Source organism: Triticum dicoccoides, chromosome 2A (assembly GCF_002162155.2).
Source record: "Triticum dicoccoides isolate Atlit2015 ecotype Zavitan chromosome 2A, WEW_v2.0, whole genome shotgun sequence".
Taxonomy (NCBI): domain Eukaryota; kingdom Viridiplantae; phylum Streptophyta; class Magnoliopsida; order Poales; family Poaceae; genus Triticum; species Triticum dicoccoides.
The window spans coordinates 451,051,367-451,067,286 of record NC_041382.1 but is presented as its reverse complement, the minus strand read 5'-3'; the positions used below and the strand labels follow the sequence as shown (position 1 = coordinate 451,067,286).

At 43.9% G+C, this 15,920-nt stretch overlaps 1 protein-coding gene across 1 annotated transcript; it reads left to right on the top strand.

The window, feature by feature from the left end:
* The first annotated feature begins 9,099 nt into the window (after positions 1 to 9,099).
* On the top strand, positions 9,100 to 12,315 carry LOC119354863 (NADH dehydrogenase [ubiquinone] 1 alpha subcomplex subunit 2-like). The gene is made up of 3 exons (XM_037621614.1): positions 9,100 to 9,292; positions 9,395 to 9,501; positions 11,999 to 12,315. The coding sequence occupies exons 1-3, from the start codon at positions 9,207 to 9,209 to the stop codon at positions 12,091 to 12,093; spliced, it is 288 nt and encodes a 95-aa protein (XP_037477511.1). The 5' UTR covers positions 9,100 to 9,206; the 3' UTR covers positions 12,094 to 12,315.
* Positions 12,316 to 15,920: the final 3,605 nt, after the last annotated feature.

Below are 15,920 nucleotides of genomic sequence, written 5' to 3'. Positions count from 1 at the left end.
AAGTTCAATGATAATGACAATCCTCACAATATGCATCCTAGCCAATGCCTTTATGATTTTGAAAATTATATTAGAAAATAAGATCACTTCAATGCAAATGTTATGAAACAATTGAAATACAATTCTGATATGATTGCTTGCTTGAGTGACTTGTTATTTAGAATATCAAATGATGTTAGAGGTGTTGGAAAACATGCTTCTATGGTTCAAACCCAGTTAGAACAAGTTGCTAAATCCCAAAGATAATTGCTTGATGAGATGAATAACAATATGCATGACTTTGCTGTTAGAGTTGCAACTAGAGGAGGTAAAATGACTCAGGAACTACTTTATCCTGAGGGACACCCAAAAAGAATTGAACAAGATTCGCAAAGAGCTAACACCAGTGCACCTATTTCTTCTAAAAAGAAAAATAAAAAGAAAAATGATAGGACTTTGCATGCTCCTGGTGAACCTGAAATAGAAAAACCTCCTGACATAGATAATGAAGTTTCTATCTCTGATGTTGAAACTCAGTCTGGTAATGAACATTCACCTAATGATAACGAAAAACACAATCCTGATGTTCATGAAGACTCTCAACCAAATAATAAAGAACCAAGACAATGATGTTGAGATAGAACCACCTGTTGATCTTGATAACCCACAACCTAAGAATAAAAGGTATGGTAAAAGAGACTTCATTGCTAGAAAACACGGTAAAGAAAGAGAACCGTGGGTTCAAAAACCTATGCCTTTTCCACCTAAGTCAACTAAAAAGAATGATGATGAAGAATTTGAACGCTTTGCTGAAATGCTGAGGCCAGTCTTTCTGCGTACTCGCTTGACGGATATCTTGAAAATGCCTCTTTATGCAAAGTATATGAAAGACATCATCACAAATAAGAGAAAAATACCAGAAGCTGAAATCTCCACTATGCTTGCTAATTATACTGATGAAGTACCTAAAAAACTTGGAGATCCGGGAATACCAACTATACCTTGCTCTATAAAAAAGAATTATGTGAAAACTGCTTTGTGTGATTTATGAGCTGGTGTTAGTGTTATGCCTTTCTCTTTATATAAAAGACTTGATTTGAATAAACTCACACCTACTAAAATATCTTTGCAAATGGTTGATAAATCAACTGCCATACCTATCGGTATTTGTGAGGATGTGCCCGTTGTTGTTGCTAATGTTACTATTTTAACTGACTTTGTTATACTTGAGATGCCCGAGGACAACAACATGTTGATTATCCTTGGTAGACCATTCTTGAATACTGCAGGGGCTGTCATTGATTGCAATAAAAGCAAGGTCACTTTTCATATTAATGGTAATGAGCATATTGTGCACTTCCCGAAGAAACAATTCCAAGTGATTGTATTAATGTTATTGAAAAATCTCCGACAATCACTATTGGAAGTTTTCAAATACTTATTGTTGGAGACATTCATATCCCCATTGAGGTAACTTAGTAATTTATGGAAGTTCTTCGTTTCATGCTAATCGAAAGTGGTTGTTAATAAGACTTGATCAACCTTATTAATGGATCATTTTTGAACGGTATGAAGTTGATGAATTTAGTAAGCACTACTTTCTGTCCCTACTTTTAATTTTATGTTTTTATTAGTTAAATAAAATAAAGTTCCATGTTTTGTCAGTTTTTTGATTTCCCTGTGCAATAAAAAAATGACCCAAAAATAAAAGTTCTCATAATGCCCTGAAAATTTAATACGTTTTTTCTGAATATTTAAGATTTTTTGGTGCAAATAACATCAGAGGGAGGTGCACCAGGTGGGCACAACCCACCTGTGCGCGCCAGGACCCCCAGGCACGCCCTGGTGGGTTGTGGTCCCCACATGGCCCCCTCACTTATCTCTTCATACCACATCATCACCTACCTCTAGAAAAAAATCTCCATTGCTCCCTCTCCCGTGTTCTTGCTCTCAAACCCGTGGATTTCGACCTCTTTGCTCGAAGCTCCGTTTCGGAAACTGTTTCGGGGAATTGTTGCTTGGTATGTGACTCCACCGTTTGTCCAATTAGTTTTTGTTTTAGTGGTTTATATTTTGAATAAGTAGTTACTCTTGGTGCTGCTATAGATGAGCTTGCATGTTGAATTCTTAGTGTTCTAAGTAGTTTGAATGCTTGTTATGGCCTCTATGTATCCCTATGAGTAGTTGCTATCAATCTTATAAAGTTTTGTTGATAAATTTTTTTCACCCAAAAATTTTCAAAAAAATTTATGCGAACATGATGAACTTGTTTGGAAGGAGTTCTTCGAGGAGGCGATCCTCGAGGGCATCTTCTAGTGACAGCTCTGCTCGCCAGTCATATGTTGAACCAAGTGAAAGTTCCACTCGAGATGCCGTCACCAAAACATGCTTATGGCATTGCGATGAATATATGGTGCGTGTGGGTATTAAAGAGGAATTTGAGCAATATGTTCACAATGCCGATATCGGTCCCTACATTTCAGATAAGTGTGAACAACGCCACCTTCTCACTGAATCATTTGTCAAAGGATTTAAATTCCTCCCCCGTGAGTCTAGGGTGTCGTTTATGCTTTATGATAACCCATTTACCATATCACTAGAGAATTTTGCTTACCACTGCAAACTCCCATTCTGGGGTTCGCTTGATGAACGCCAAGCGCTGAGTATCAAACATTCTTGTCTAATCTTTGTTACTGTGAGACGAGGGGAGTGACACAAGGTAGAATAAAGAGCATTCATTTTCCCGCAATTCAGTACTTTGCATTATTTAACGGGAAATGTATAGTAGGCAAACAAGACTATAGTACACTTTGTGCTCCGGACTTGAGCCTCATCCACACCACTCTCACCGGTGAAAGGAATTATAACCATGGAGTGATTATTGCACGCAAACTTGAGCACAACGCTATCAGTGGCTATTTCTATGGTGGAATATATGCCACGCGTTTAGCACGAGGGCTGGGTGTTGCACCTTTGCCCTTTGATCCTATCCTACCCATGCAGTATTTAGATTTTGACACTTTAAAAGAACATAAGATTCTCAAGGGAAAGGTTGACAACTTCACTTATAATCTATTGTTTAACCAAAAATCTGTTGTGCACCCATATTTGTCTATGCCTGCTCTTTTTGATTATCATAACAAAGGAAGATATTTTGTTCTTGAGAGCGAGGACCGAGCTCATAACGCATCAGTGGAGGCAGCATGGCAGGCCGAGGCATCAGTACCGAGAGCCTCCATGAGCTACCACGCCAACTACTATCCAGATTACTGATCGACTACCAAGTTAGGCCAAAAGCCTAAGCTTGGGGGAGTACGTGTTCTCACCGACATTACATTCATGTCCACTTATTCATCTTGTCGGTGTTCACACTTTTTCATTGTATCATCCATGTTTAAATTTTATTTTTCTTGCTTTCTTCTTGTGTGTTTGAAAAACTATAGAAAAACCAATAAAAATAGTTGTAGCTAGTTTACTTTCCATGCATGCTTAGTAGTAATATTAAAAAGAAAATCCAAAAAGATTTCCTTGTTCTTCTTTTTGCTTGTTAGGAGCTTTCCTGTGTAAATAGTTTTTCTCGTTTTTGTTTTTCCCTTTTATTTGCTTGTTCAAGAAAACTGAAAACTCCAAAAATATTTCGGTGTGTTTCTCTGAATTTCTTTTCTTTTATTCGAGTTGTACCAAGGAGAAGACCACGATGAAAATGTTGAGTGGCTCTCATATGAATAATTGTTGAACTAATAAAGAGCCCATTTTACCTTGTCTTCTCCTATTGAATAAAATGTTTTGCAGATTCCAGCTTAGTCCATGTCACTCTTTCACTATTATTATTTTCATATCGTTCGGTCGTGCAAGTGAAAGACAATAATGACGATATTTGATGAATTGGCCGTGGCAGAGAGAAACTGGTATGAACTTGACTTGTTATGTCTGTGTAAATATGTTTAACCTAGTATCCATGATTCATCCCATTATGATTAAACATGTTTGCAATGACAATTAGAGATTATAGTTTCTCATACCATGCATAAGTAGCTGGGAGTGAATAATGATTTATCTTGAATATCAACATTGCGTTAAAATGATTGTGATGTAGTATGATGATATGCTATCCTCCTATGAATGTTCGAGTGGGTTGACTTGGCACATGTTCATGCATGTAATTGAATCAAAACCAAAATAGCCTCTATGATATTTATGTTCATGGTGTTCATATCCTACTCATGCTAGTGTCCAATGTTACTTATGTATAATGCATGATCACGATCGTTGTTGCTCTCTAGTTGGCCGCTTCTCAATCTAATTGCTAGCCTTCGCCTGTACTAAGTGGGGATTTTGCTTGTACATCAAAAACCTTGAACCAAAAGTTATTCCGGATGAGTCCACCATATCTACCTATATGCGGTATTACCCTGCCGTCCTAAGTAAATTTGCATGTGCCAGCTCTAAAAACTTCTAAAAAATATCTATTTTGTGTGCCTAGATCGTTCATGGACCAATAGGAGGTAGTTCGTATCTTCCATGCTAAGCGGGTTATTCTCAGGTCGAGTGTTTATTCACTCACCATCGCACGAGAAAAGGGCGGTAATAGGGATGCCCAGTCCCAAACTGCAAAATATAAAAAGAGTTAATCGCTTGAATAATCAAACAAAGACTCCCAATGAAGTCAAAACCTTTACTTTTTATCGCTTGGGAACCGCCACTAGCTTGTTTAGCATGGGAGATATTGATAACTGATAGTCGTGAAGTAAATGAGAAGGGTGCATGTCTCAAAATATCATTTATCTCTGTTTTAAAACTTGAGCTCTGGCACCTCTGCAAATCACTGCTTCCCTCTGCGAAGGGACTATCTATTTACTTTTATGTTGTGTCATCACCTTCTAAAACAAGCGCTAGAACCTGAGAGCACAACTGTCATGACTTATGCATTGTGTGTAGCTAATGTTGGGTGCATCATGACTGAATCTTTTCTATCATGAATTACAATGTTTAGTCGCTACTCGGACTTTGGAGGTGCTCTGCATTTATGTTTTGTGGTCTCAGAAAGGGCTAGCGAGATACCATTATTGTTATATTATAGCATGGTTGTTTTGACAACATGTTGCCGTTTGAGATGTCTTATTATTGCTCGCTAGCTGATTGTGTCATTGATATGAGTTAATATAATCTTTAAGAGTTATTTTCGGCATGGTTAGTTATAATGTTGGCTGAAAACATGGGTGCTGTTTAAACTTATTTATGCAAACAAGAGCAAAAGAGTTCATAAAAGTTTCTCTTTTTTCACTTTCAGTTTATCAACTGAATTGCTTAAGGACAAGCAAAGGTTTAAGCTTGGGGAGTAGATACGTCTCCAACGTATCTACTTTTCCTAGCGCTTTTCCACTTGTTTTGAACTCTAATTTGCATGATTTGAATGAAACTAACCCCGGACTGACGCTGTTTTCAGCAGAACTACGATGGTGTTGTTTTTGTGCAGAAATAAAAGTTCTCGGAATGGAACGAAACTTTCCGAGGAATTTTTATATAATATATAAGAATTTCTGGAGCCAAGACCTACCGGATAGGGGCACCTAGGTGGGCACAACCCACCAGGGTGCGCCCCCCTCTCCTAGCATGCCCAGGTGGTTTTTTCCCACCTGGTGGCCCCGCAGACCCTGAAACCAACGCTATAAAATCCTATTTTTCCAGAAAAAAATCAGGGAAAAAGAATTATCGTGATCCACGAGATGGAGCCGCCATCACCTCCTGTTCTTCATCGGGAGGCCAGATCTGGAGTCCGTTTGGGGCTCCGGAGAGGGGGATCTTCGTTCTTCATCATCACCAACCCTTCTCCATCGCCAATTCCATGGTGCTCCCCACCGGGAGTGAGTAATTCCTCCGTAGGCTCGTTGGTCGGTGAGGAGTTGGATGAGATTCATCATGTAATCGAGTTAGTTTTGTTAGGGCTTGATCCCTAGTATCTACTATGTTCTAAGATTGATGTTGCTATGACTTTGCCATGCTTAATGCTTGTCACTTTGGGCCTGGGTGCCATGATTTCAGATCTGAACCGTTTATGTTATCACCATTACATCCATGTTCTAGATCCGATCTTGCAAGTTATAGTCACCTACTACGTGTTATGATCCGGCAACCCCGGAGGGGCAATAGCCGGGACCACTCGTGGCGATGATCGTAGTTTGAGGAGTTCATGTATTCACTATGTGTTAATGCTTTGTTCCGGTTCTCTATTAAAAGGAGGCATTAATATCCCTTAGTTTCCAATATGGACCCCGCTGCCACGGGAGGGTGGGACAAAAGATGTCATGCAAGTTCTTTCCATAAGCACGTATGACTATTTACGGAATACATGCCTACATTATATTGATGAACTGGAGCTAGTGCCATATCGCCCTAGGTTATAACTGTCTCATGATGAATATCATCCAACAAGCCACTGATCCAATGCCTACGAATTTATCCTATAGTGTTCTTGCTAAGTTACTACTGCTATCATCACTGTTACACTTGCTACAAAACTACTGCTATCACTGTTACCGTTACCGTTACTGTTACCACTATTATCAAAACTATCATATTACTTTGCTATTGACCACTTGTTGCAGATAATTAATCTCCAGGTATGGTTGAATTGACAACTCAGCTGCTAATACCTTCAAATATTCTTTTGGCTCCCCTTGTGTCGAATCTATAAATTTGGGTTAAATACTCTACCCTTGAAAACTGTTGTGATCCCCTATACTTGTGGGTTATCAGATGCCGACCGCCGAGGGGACACGGATCCACGTGCATCGATGCCACCGGGCCGCTCTCTCGACCGCGACTCCATGCGAGTCGAGAACTGCGCCCGGAGGTCCTGCTCCCGTGCCAGCTCCCCCGCCGTTACCGGCGACTCCTCCTGAGGTCGCTTGTTTCGGTTGTGCGCATGCAACCTCCTCTCCTTCTGCACCCGCCTCGCCTTCGCCACCAACTCTGGTGCCACCGCCATCGAAATGAATCGAGCACTTCGCCCCCACCTCCTGATGTCTCGTGGAGCAGCAGGAAACCCTATCTTGAATGGCTTGTCCCCTCTTCGAACCTACCACCAACGCTTATAAGGAGGTCGGCGCGCCACAGGGTTTGACAAGATATGGGCCGACCCAAACATGGCCCATCACAACGCCATATGACTGTAGCACTATCAGGGCAGCGAGCAGGACTGTGGGGGACAATAGCTTGGTGGGGTAGGAGAAAAAAAGGGAATGAGGTCATGGTTGCACCCATGGCTCTCTATCTCTCTTGCAGCGCCATTGGGGGATTTGTAGCCCTGCGTGTGAGATCGAAGTAGAGTAGGAGCTCATCCATGGCGAGCAGATGGACATGAAGTAGTACAGAAGACATAGATGGACTCGAGATGTAGAGTAGGAGTCGTAGCATTCGGCACCGCTCCGCCCGCTCCGGGAGCAGAGCTCGGGAGCAGAGTCGATCCGAACAGGCCCTAGGATGAGGGGAGAAACTAGTGGTCGAGAGATTGACTGTGCTTAGGGTGCTTGGGGCCCACCCATTAGACGCGTGGATGTGCGATGGTAAAAGAGTGTGCGCTGCGTGAGGCGACCGAGGAATCATTTTTCTTTGGTAAACATTTGGGGACGGTGCGCCGGCCGAAGCTTCGGCCGGTCGCGTCCCACACGCGAACGCTGCAACGAATCCAAACGCGACACGTAAGGTGCAGGGACCACCACTTGCATCGTCCTGTTTTCTTCTCCACTCGTCCTGTTTTCTCCCTTATCTTCTCGCCTGAGCCCACCTCGCGCCGCGCTGCAGTTTTTTTCTCGCTGCAACCTCCTCGACCAGGCCCGACAGCATCTCGCCGGAGATGAGCTGCCAGCGGAGGTGGCTGCTACCCCCCCCCCCCCGAGGCAATTCTTCCTTCGCGCGGGCGCCTACCCCATCCGCGTTTCTCTACAAAAGACAACGAGGACGGAGGCACGGGCGCGGCGAGGAGTTGCGACGGCGGCGCATGGCGACTGCGCGACCTCGACGGCGGATTGCTACGACCGCGCGACAGGTGATGTTGCAACTGTTGGCGCAAGTTGCTGGAACCAGACGACGGAGGAGCTGCGACCAGCGGTGGAATTTGTTACAACCATTATGCGCCTATGATGCGCCCCGGATGACAGTGACAACGCTTTTTTGTTGCAACCGCGTAGTGTTTCTGCTACTACAAGCGACATAAATTGCTACTACCAACTGCGATTTTTGTTACATTCATTTGAAAAGGCGATGGTACCCAGACGACAAAGACATTTTTTTGCTGCAACCGAGCAAATTTTTGCTACTACCGACTACAGGATTCGCTATATCATCCATGAAGAAGATGCAACCCTTGACAACCACGACAACGTTTTGCTGCAACCGCACAGAATGTTTGCTACTACCATAGGCAGTAACTGTTACCACCATTCACGGCGGTGACCGGTGACTGGAAATCAGAAAAGTTGCAACCGGCGACGAAAAAAGCTTCAACCGGCTAGAAAAAAAGCTTCGACCGACGATATAGAAAGCTTCAACCGGCGATAGGAAACGCAGAAAGCTACAATCGTTAACACAAAAGCTTCAACCATATATTTCAAAAGGTTCAACCAGAGACCGACGACGAAAAAGCTGCAGCGGCGAGCCGTTGATGCACATGACTGTTTCTATGCACCAATGGTGCTGCGACAGATGCTGGAACTGGCGGCCCCGCCATTGTTGGACCTGGCGGCCGCCATTGCCGCCTTTTTTTGATGCAATTGGTACCTTTTTTACTGCAGCGAAGACGGTGAGCGGCAGCCATGGCGAGCCACCGATGCGGCGAGCCACGAGGAACGCGGGGTGTGGTAGACGGCGACGGCGGCCAGAGTCAACGATGTGCGGCAGATGAGGAAGACGACGACCGAGCCTACATTGAGCCCGTTTGATACGTGCGTGATCGAGCGGTTCCGCGCTCCGTGTTAGACAGATCCAATGGCCCACGCGGACCGGCCCAAAGTTAACGCCCTTTTTCTTTTTCCCGGGGAAATATACTTTTGTGGAGACGGAACCCTAATCTGACGGCCATACACCGTTTTCCGGATCGGACGGCGTGAATGTGAATCCAACGAGACAGCCGCAGCTGGGCAGTTCGTTCGTTCCCCAGCAGAGGAAGATACAACCCAGGGAGAGAAGAGAGGAGAAGAGAAGAGAATCCAAGGAACGAGCCGGCGGCGATGGCGTGGCGGGCGAGCCTATCCCGGAACGTGAAGGAGATCCGCTTCCTCTTCTGCCAGTCTTCCCCTGCCAGCGGCCCCGCCCGGTAGCACCCACGCACCCGCTTCTCTTCCCCCATTTCTCTCTCTCTACAATCGGTTCGTCGCTCGCTTATGTCGTGGTGTTGGATTTCTGATCTGATTCGCAGGGAGTTCGTGAAGAAGAACTACGGTGACATCAAGACCCGCAACCCCACCCTCCCCGTCCTCATCCGCGAGTGCTCCGGCGTCCAGCCTCAGCTCTGGGCGCGCTACGGTAAGCAGCCCTCGATCCCATCTTTCCCGGGAACCCGAGATCTTGCTCTTGCCATGGTTCCCGGGAGGGTCTGTTCCGGTCTATTGATCTTCGGAACCCTCGCATCTTGCAAGTGTGAAATGTTTCTGTTGGAACTACCGGATCTTGTTATCTTGGGGGACATGGCAAGTGGGGACTTGGGACCTGTCCAGATATCCATGTGAGGTTGTACGGTTCCACAGAGATTTCCATTGTTCATCTCGAAATTTTGAGCGCGTGACATGGGAGGAATGTTCATCTTTATGTGTGGGTGGAAAAGAATTTTGATGTGCCCAAATGCTGCCCTCACCGCTTGTATCACACAGCATAGTGCATCCATTTTGTTTGGTTTTCCCGTGCTCTGTCATTCTTTGCTATAGGTTAACTATATAGCGCATTAAGATGATTTAGTATCAGAAGTAGAGTTTTGCTTCGGTATACCCCCACTTAAAAAGGCTGAGGATGTGAGATGGGAGGAATTTTCATCCTTATGTATCGGTGGAAAAGAATTTTGATGTTGCCCAAATGCTGCCCTCACCACTTGTATCATGCAGCATAGTGCATCTATTTTGTTTGTTTTTCCGTTGCTCTGTCATTCTTTGCTATAGGTACACTGTAGCACATTAAGATGATTTAGTATCAAATGTATATACAATTGAAGCAGTTACATAAGTACAGTGAAGTTAATACATCGAAAACATGGCATAAACACATATTACCACATTGACTAAATGAAGGTCAGTCTATGATTGCCAAAAATCTGGAATGCTTGATAACTTTGGAAATTTGACCAAGTTTGAGCTTGTCAGACAAGATGATAGAACCAAAACTGCAGATAAACGTGGATAACTGCAATAAGCTCTTTGGTCAGAAAATTGGGATTATCTACATCTACACTACCTAAAAAAGACATGGCGTTCCCATTTCGCTCAACCTTCATCTGCCTCCATTCCATGCTTATAAAGCCAAGAAAAATCAGGGGAAAGCCTGCTACAACCCACGCACGCACGTCCATCCTCCTCTCTATTCCCTCTATACACTGGGTTTGTTTTTTAAAGGTTAATCAGGTTTCTGTTTTTTAGATAAAGAGATAGGGGTTGGTGGAGGAGCAAAAATTATTTAACAGTAAATCAAATGAATAATACCGCATAATGTACATGAGTATTCTAAAGGTATATGTAGACATGATTGATGTTAAACATTAGAATGTGTATGCCCGTTCCAACGCCAGGCAATTAGCTAGTGTAAGTCAAAAGCCTGGCTTATGTAAGGGATAGCTTCCTTCTCCACCAGTAACAAAAAACAACATGATTGTTTAAGTCGTCTTCTCGTATAAACAGAAGTTGGGAATACTTGTGTGTGGTTGAATGCAACAGCTTGATGAAATTGCTTCGTGCCCCTCTAGAAAAGTTGTTGTAGGAAACAAACCAGGAAAGAGTTTGGTCTGATGCCAAATTTTCTAATATAAGGTAGGATATCCTTAATAAGCATTTTCTTGTAGCCTTTGACTACTATTGTTCTGCTTGTCATAACTCTTCTATGTTATTATCATGCAAGTATCCAAAGAAATATGTATGACTGTATTATGCTTATAGAAGTAGGGCCTTAATATGTCAAACGGGTTTTATCTCATAGACCCGCAAAACATATACTCCAATAAATCTATGCCAATGAAGTCTTGATAAGCGACATTGTGAAGAAAACAGATTCTTTTTGGAAAATCTATTGGCCCATTTCAATTTGTAAGTTACCCTTGGGAGCCACATATTTTGATTTTTGGTGTTAGCTGCCGCGTGTGCTATCATTTTTTGTTTCGCTTGAGATCTACGACTCGGTGCGCAAACTCCGGCCTGTCTGCAGCTATCTCGACTCCTGATCTAGGTCGATCGGCTGGGTTTGGGATTTGGAGCTCATTCTAACGAATCCAGTAATTATTTGATGTAGTTTATCCTGGGCTCAGGCTCAGCTGTCTTTCTTCTCAACTTATAACCTGTTACAAAAGTTACATAGTACTGTTAGGCAGGCATGCTACTGATGTTAAAGGTGTGTCTGGAATGTTGATGCCTACAGGCTTCGAGCTATCAAAGAAAGGAAGCACAGATTAAGATCATGTATTGGGCTTTGAAATTCTCTACACAATGCTCAAAATGGATACATGTTAATTACAAGAACTAAATGATAAATGAAGAGAAGGCTATGAAATCGTTTACTCAGTTTCGGCACTTGTGTGTTGCACTGTCAATATAGAGATAGATCATGTACTGAAGGAAGCGGACTACCCATACTAAGTTACTAACTGAGAAAAGGTGATAAACTATTGTAGTTTTGCAAACACAGGGCTAGGCATGTTATGATCAACAAATAACTGAATATTGATTGCCAAATACACCCTTTCTTTTGTTTCATGCATACAGTATTGGATTAATGAATTGAAGCTAATGTATAAGGTATGTTGTATAACTGTGTGTCTACTGGTCAGATATGGGCGTGGAGAGGTGCGTGCGCTTGGACGGCTTGACAGAAGCCCAGATCGACAAGAAGTTGGAGGAGCTAGCCAAGGCAGGAGTTGCGTAAAGCTAAAAACTGTCAGGCTAGCCAAGTTTTCTTGCGTTAAATCTTCACAAATAAGAGAAAAGTTAACATGGGATGTTACGTTATCTTGATTTCAGTACCATGACTGTACTCAAGTGTTGAATTTGTACAACTGATTGCTGAGAAAGTAACTATTTTTCCTATCGTTCTTCAAGGACTGTTTTCACCAGATAAGTTCAATTTCTAAAAACCATACTGGTCATACTTCGTATGTTACAGATGGGGTTTGGTTTGTTCTCGATGGTTTTTGCATGGCTGTAGATCTTGCCTACCTGTAGTTCAAACTGTTTTGGATCTTTTCCGAAAACTTTCACGTGTGGTTTTCATGAAATTTGCTTCTCCGCCTACAGCTAAATACAACAAGTTTTATATAGTTGTGCCCTATATACGAAGCCAGACTATCTTGACTGCGTGAACCAAAGCTTGACCGTATGTTTGCATGTAAAATCGAGAACCATGACGAATCATGTGCCATGATTATGTTGCTATCAACGTGCTGCCTAATTTCATCGCCCTTTGTATGGTTGTAGTTTTAATTGTCAACTACCCCTCCGTTCTAAAATAGATATCCAACTTTGTATTAACTTTGTACTAAAGTTAGTACAAAGTTGAGTCATCTATTTTGAAATGGATGGAGTACGTAGTAAGTTGCTCGTGCCTTTCACCGGAGCATACTATATCATAGTGATGTCCAAAGGGGTAAGGAAAACAAATGTCTACTATAACCAAATATTTCTGAATATTGAAGAACTATATGATGAACAGAATAAGAACACAAGAATATTAATTCCATACTCCCTCCGTCCTAAAATTCTTGTCTTAAATTTGTCTAGATAGACAAGAATTTTGGGACGGAGGGAGTACATAGTGATATCTTCTGTCAAATTATATAGAACTTGTGCGAGCTCAATGAGTAACTTCTCTTCTTTGTTAAAATGCAAACTGCTTCAACCTCAATTGCGATAGGGACCAGACCCGCGTGCGGGGGTGGCTGTGGTGGACGAGACTTGCCTGTTCCTCCAGCGTGCGCCCATCTGTGCTCCCACATACGTGGCATGATTTGATTGAAACAAAATAAGGCCCGGCCCCATCCCCTTAAAATCAGGGGGGAGATGATTAGATTAGAAAGAAAAAAGAGGAAAAGACAGCCGTAGGATGGAGTGGGAGCACGGATGGGAGCATGGGAAGGGAGCAGGCAAGCCAGATCCGGCTGTGGTGGCGGGGCTGCTTCAGCCAGATCTGCACGACTGCTGGCCCTCGTGGCGAGGGCCGTGGGCGGCGCGGATTGGCGGCTGCTCCGTTTCGACGTGGTGGTGGCTCCATTGGGCCGGCTCGTGGTGGCTTGGTCCGACAGGTTCGGGTGGCTCTGCGGGCGGCCAGGGGCATGGGTGCACTAGCCGGTGAGGCGGCCACTGCGACTTGGCGGCGGTGGTTGGTGCTCGGCAGTGGGGTGCGGGTGGTGGTAGCCCATCTCTTCTCCTAGATCCGGGCCAGCAACGCGATTTTGCACCGCAGAGATGGCCAAGAACTGGGGCTCGTGCTCGGCCGAATCAGCATAGGGACGAGGTAGGTCGGAGCTCTCGCTCCGGGTAGGTGATGGAGGGCTCGATCCAGGTGGTGTCCGCGGGCGATGAGGTCTCCCCTCGTGGACGCGGTGGTTAATGTTGGTGGTCAGGCCTGCTATTTTGTCGGATAGGTCGGAGCCGGTGACCACGTCGAGGCGTCGCACGAGCGGGCTCGGTGGCGGCCGTCGGTAGTCACGGGGTTGCATCCCTCTCCCCCCGGTCCACCAGGACTGGCTGGGGATGTAGGTGTGGACACCCCTATCATGGGGGCATCAACCCAGATTCTGTAACTAATGTCGGGCTAGGAGCGAAAGGATGCACCTTTTGCTCCTCCTTCCGTGGTTGGTGCTCTGTGATGTGGACGGATGGCAGTGGCTCGGACTCGGACGCCGGAGCGGCGGCTCTGGATGGCGGTCTGCATGGTTGGCTCTCCAGCGGGCACCATGTGGGTGGTGGCGGCTTTCCCTCTTGGTCATGTGGGCGGTGGGAGGTGGAGCAGAGGGTGGCCCGGGCGTGTTCTCTGTCATTGACAGTGGCGTCGCCCCGATCCGGATTTGGGGAGCTAAACTTGTTGCGCTGGTGCTGAAGACCTCGTGGTGGCACTGGGGAGCTGCCAAGCGAAAGCTCCACACTTTGTCACCGACGATGGCGACACTCGCGTGAGCCGCTCTCTTCCTGAAGACGTCGTCATGGTGCCCCTCTCCGTGTCAGTGTTCCGGGTGAAGACCCTTGTCCCTTTTGGACTCGACAGAGGCGATGCTTTGCGCCGTTTTCCCTTCTGGGACCGTTGTCGTGGAGCTTAGGTGTTTAGGGCGTAGTGTGGTGTTGTGCTCAGTTCTCCCTATTTTCTTTCTCGGTGGCATAGTCGCTTGCATTCTATGTGTTCCGGTTATCCTTGGATCAGCATTGTATGAGGCCTACCTCACCATCTTGTATCATTAGGCCGTTTACTATTTCGTGATTGATTTATATAAAGCAGGGTGAAAGCCTATTTCGAGCTTCAACCTCGACTTCCTCATAACTGGAAAATTGCTCCAACTTCAACTTCCTCGCAGTGGGAAACTGCTTCGACTTTGCAAAGTGTATTGTTTACCTATTACTTGGACTTAGCTCGCATTATATGTTCAATAACTTGGTCGTATCTTCAACATGTAGATCGATTTTAGTTGCATTACACACACAAAAAACAGACGGTTAGCTTTGTGCTTAGGAGATATAAATGACACTAACTATTGACTCATCCGTTGTCATGCACGAGGTATGATTTTCTCATGTACATTCAATAAACAAATTAATATGTTATATTATTTGCATGCCTTAATAATTTTCTGTCCATCATTAATACCGGTATCCTTAGCTATTAGTGGACATAGTTGTTGGGCCCTGAAGTGCAAGGGTTTATAGTATGCAGCTAAGAGCCATGGTATCAATCCGTGGAGTCGTGGTTTGCAGTTAACGGTTAGTACCTGCACACAACTGAAAATTTTCACTTACCCCAACACCTCTAGTGAGGGTGTCAACTTCACTAGCCTTGCTAGTTACAAGTATTTATGTTATGTGGTTGGAAGTGATGATTGCAAGCAATTAAAAAATGGTTCATATACTAAAAACAGAAGAAGAATTCAATCGAGGTTGTGATTATGAGAAATAAAGGATTGAGACACATAACGTCACTAGTGCATCTCTCTAGAAAATATAGCATAGGCATGGTGATTATTTTAGTTGCATATTGATTAAGTTATAGTTTTATGGTTGATTATATATGTCATGATTGCATATATGCATTAAGTCATTATATCCAGAGACTATTATCCAACTGCATCTACAACTGATACTTCACACGAAATCACTATCCAACATGTATCTCTAAGTATTAAGTAAAAAAACAGAGTAATGCATTGAGCAAAGTGACATTATGTTGATGGTATATTCTCTTTAGCTCATAATCAAGCTGATATATAATGTTGTTTCATCTTATAATTATTAGAAATCCCTTGTTGGCTAGGACGAACCCTTAGTATATAGCTCATCACCAAGACAACTAGGAAACTACCTTTTTATCCTTAGTGGCAATAACAAAGTGCAGGACCCCCCCTTTTGTCACCAAGATAGATAACTTTTTAAGGTTAATCCCAACTAACACACGCACAACTCTCTCTTGGGGATTCATCTAAACATGGCCTATTCAAAAGACTAATAGATCAAATAGCATATATCTTCGTAAATCAGGCGACAAAGTACTCA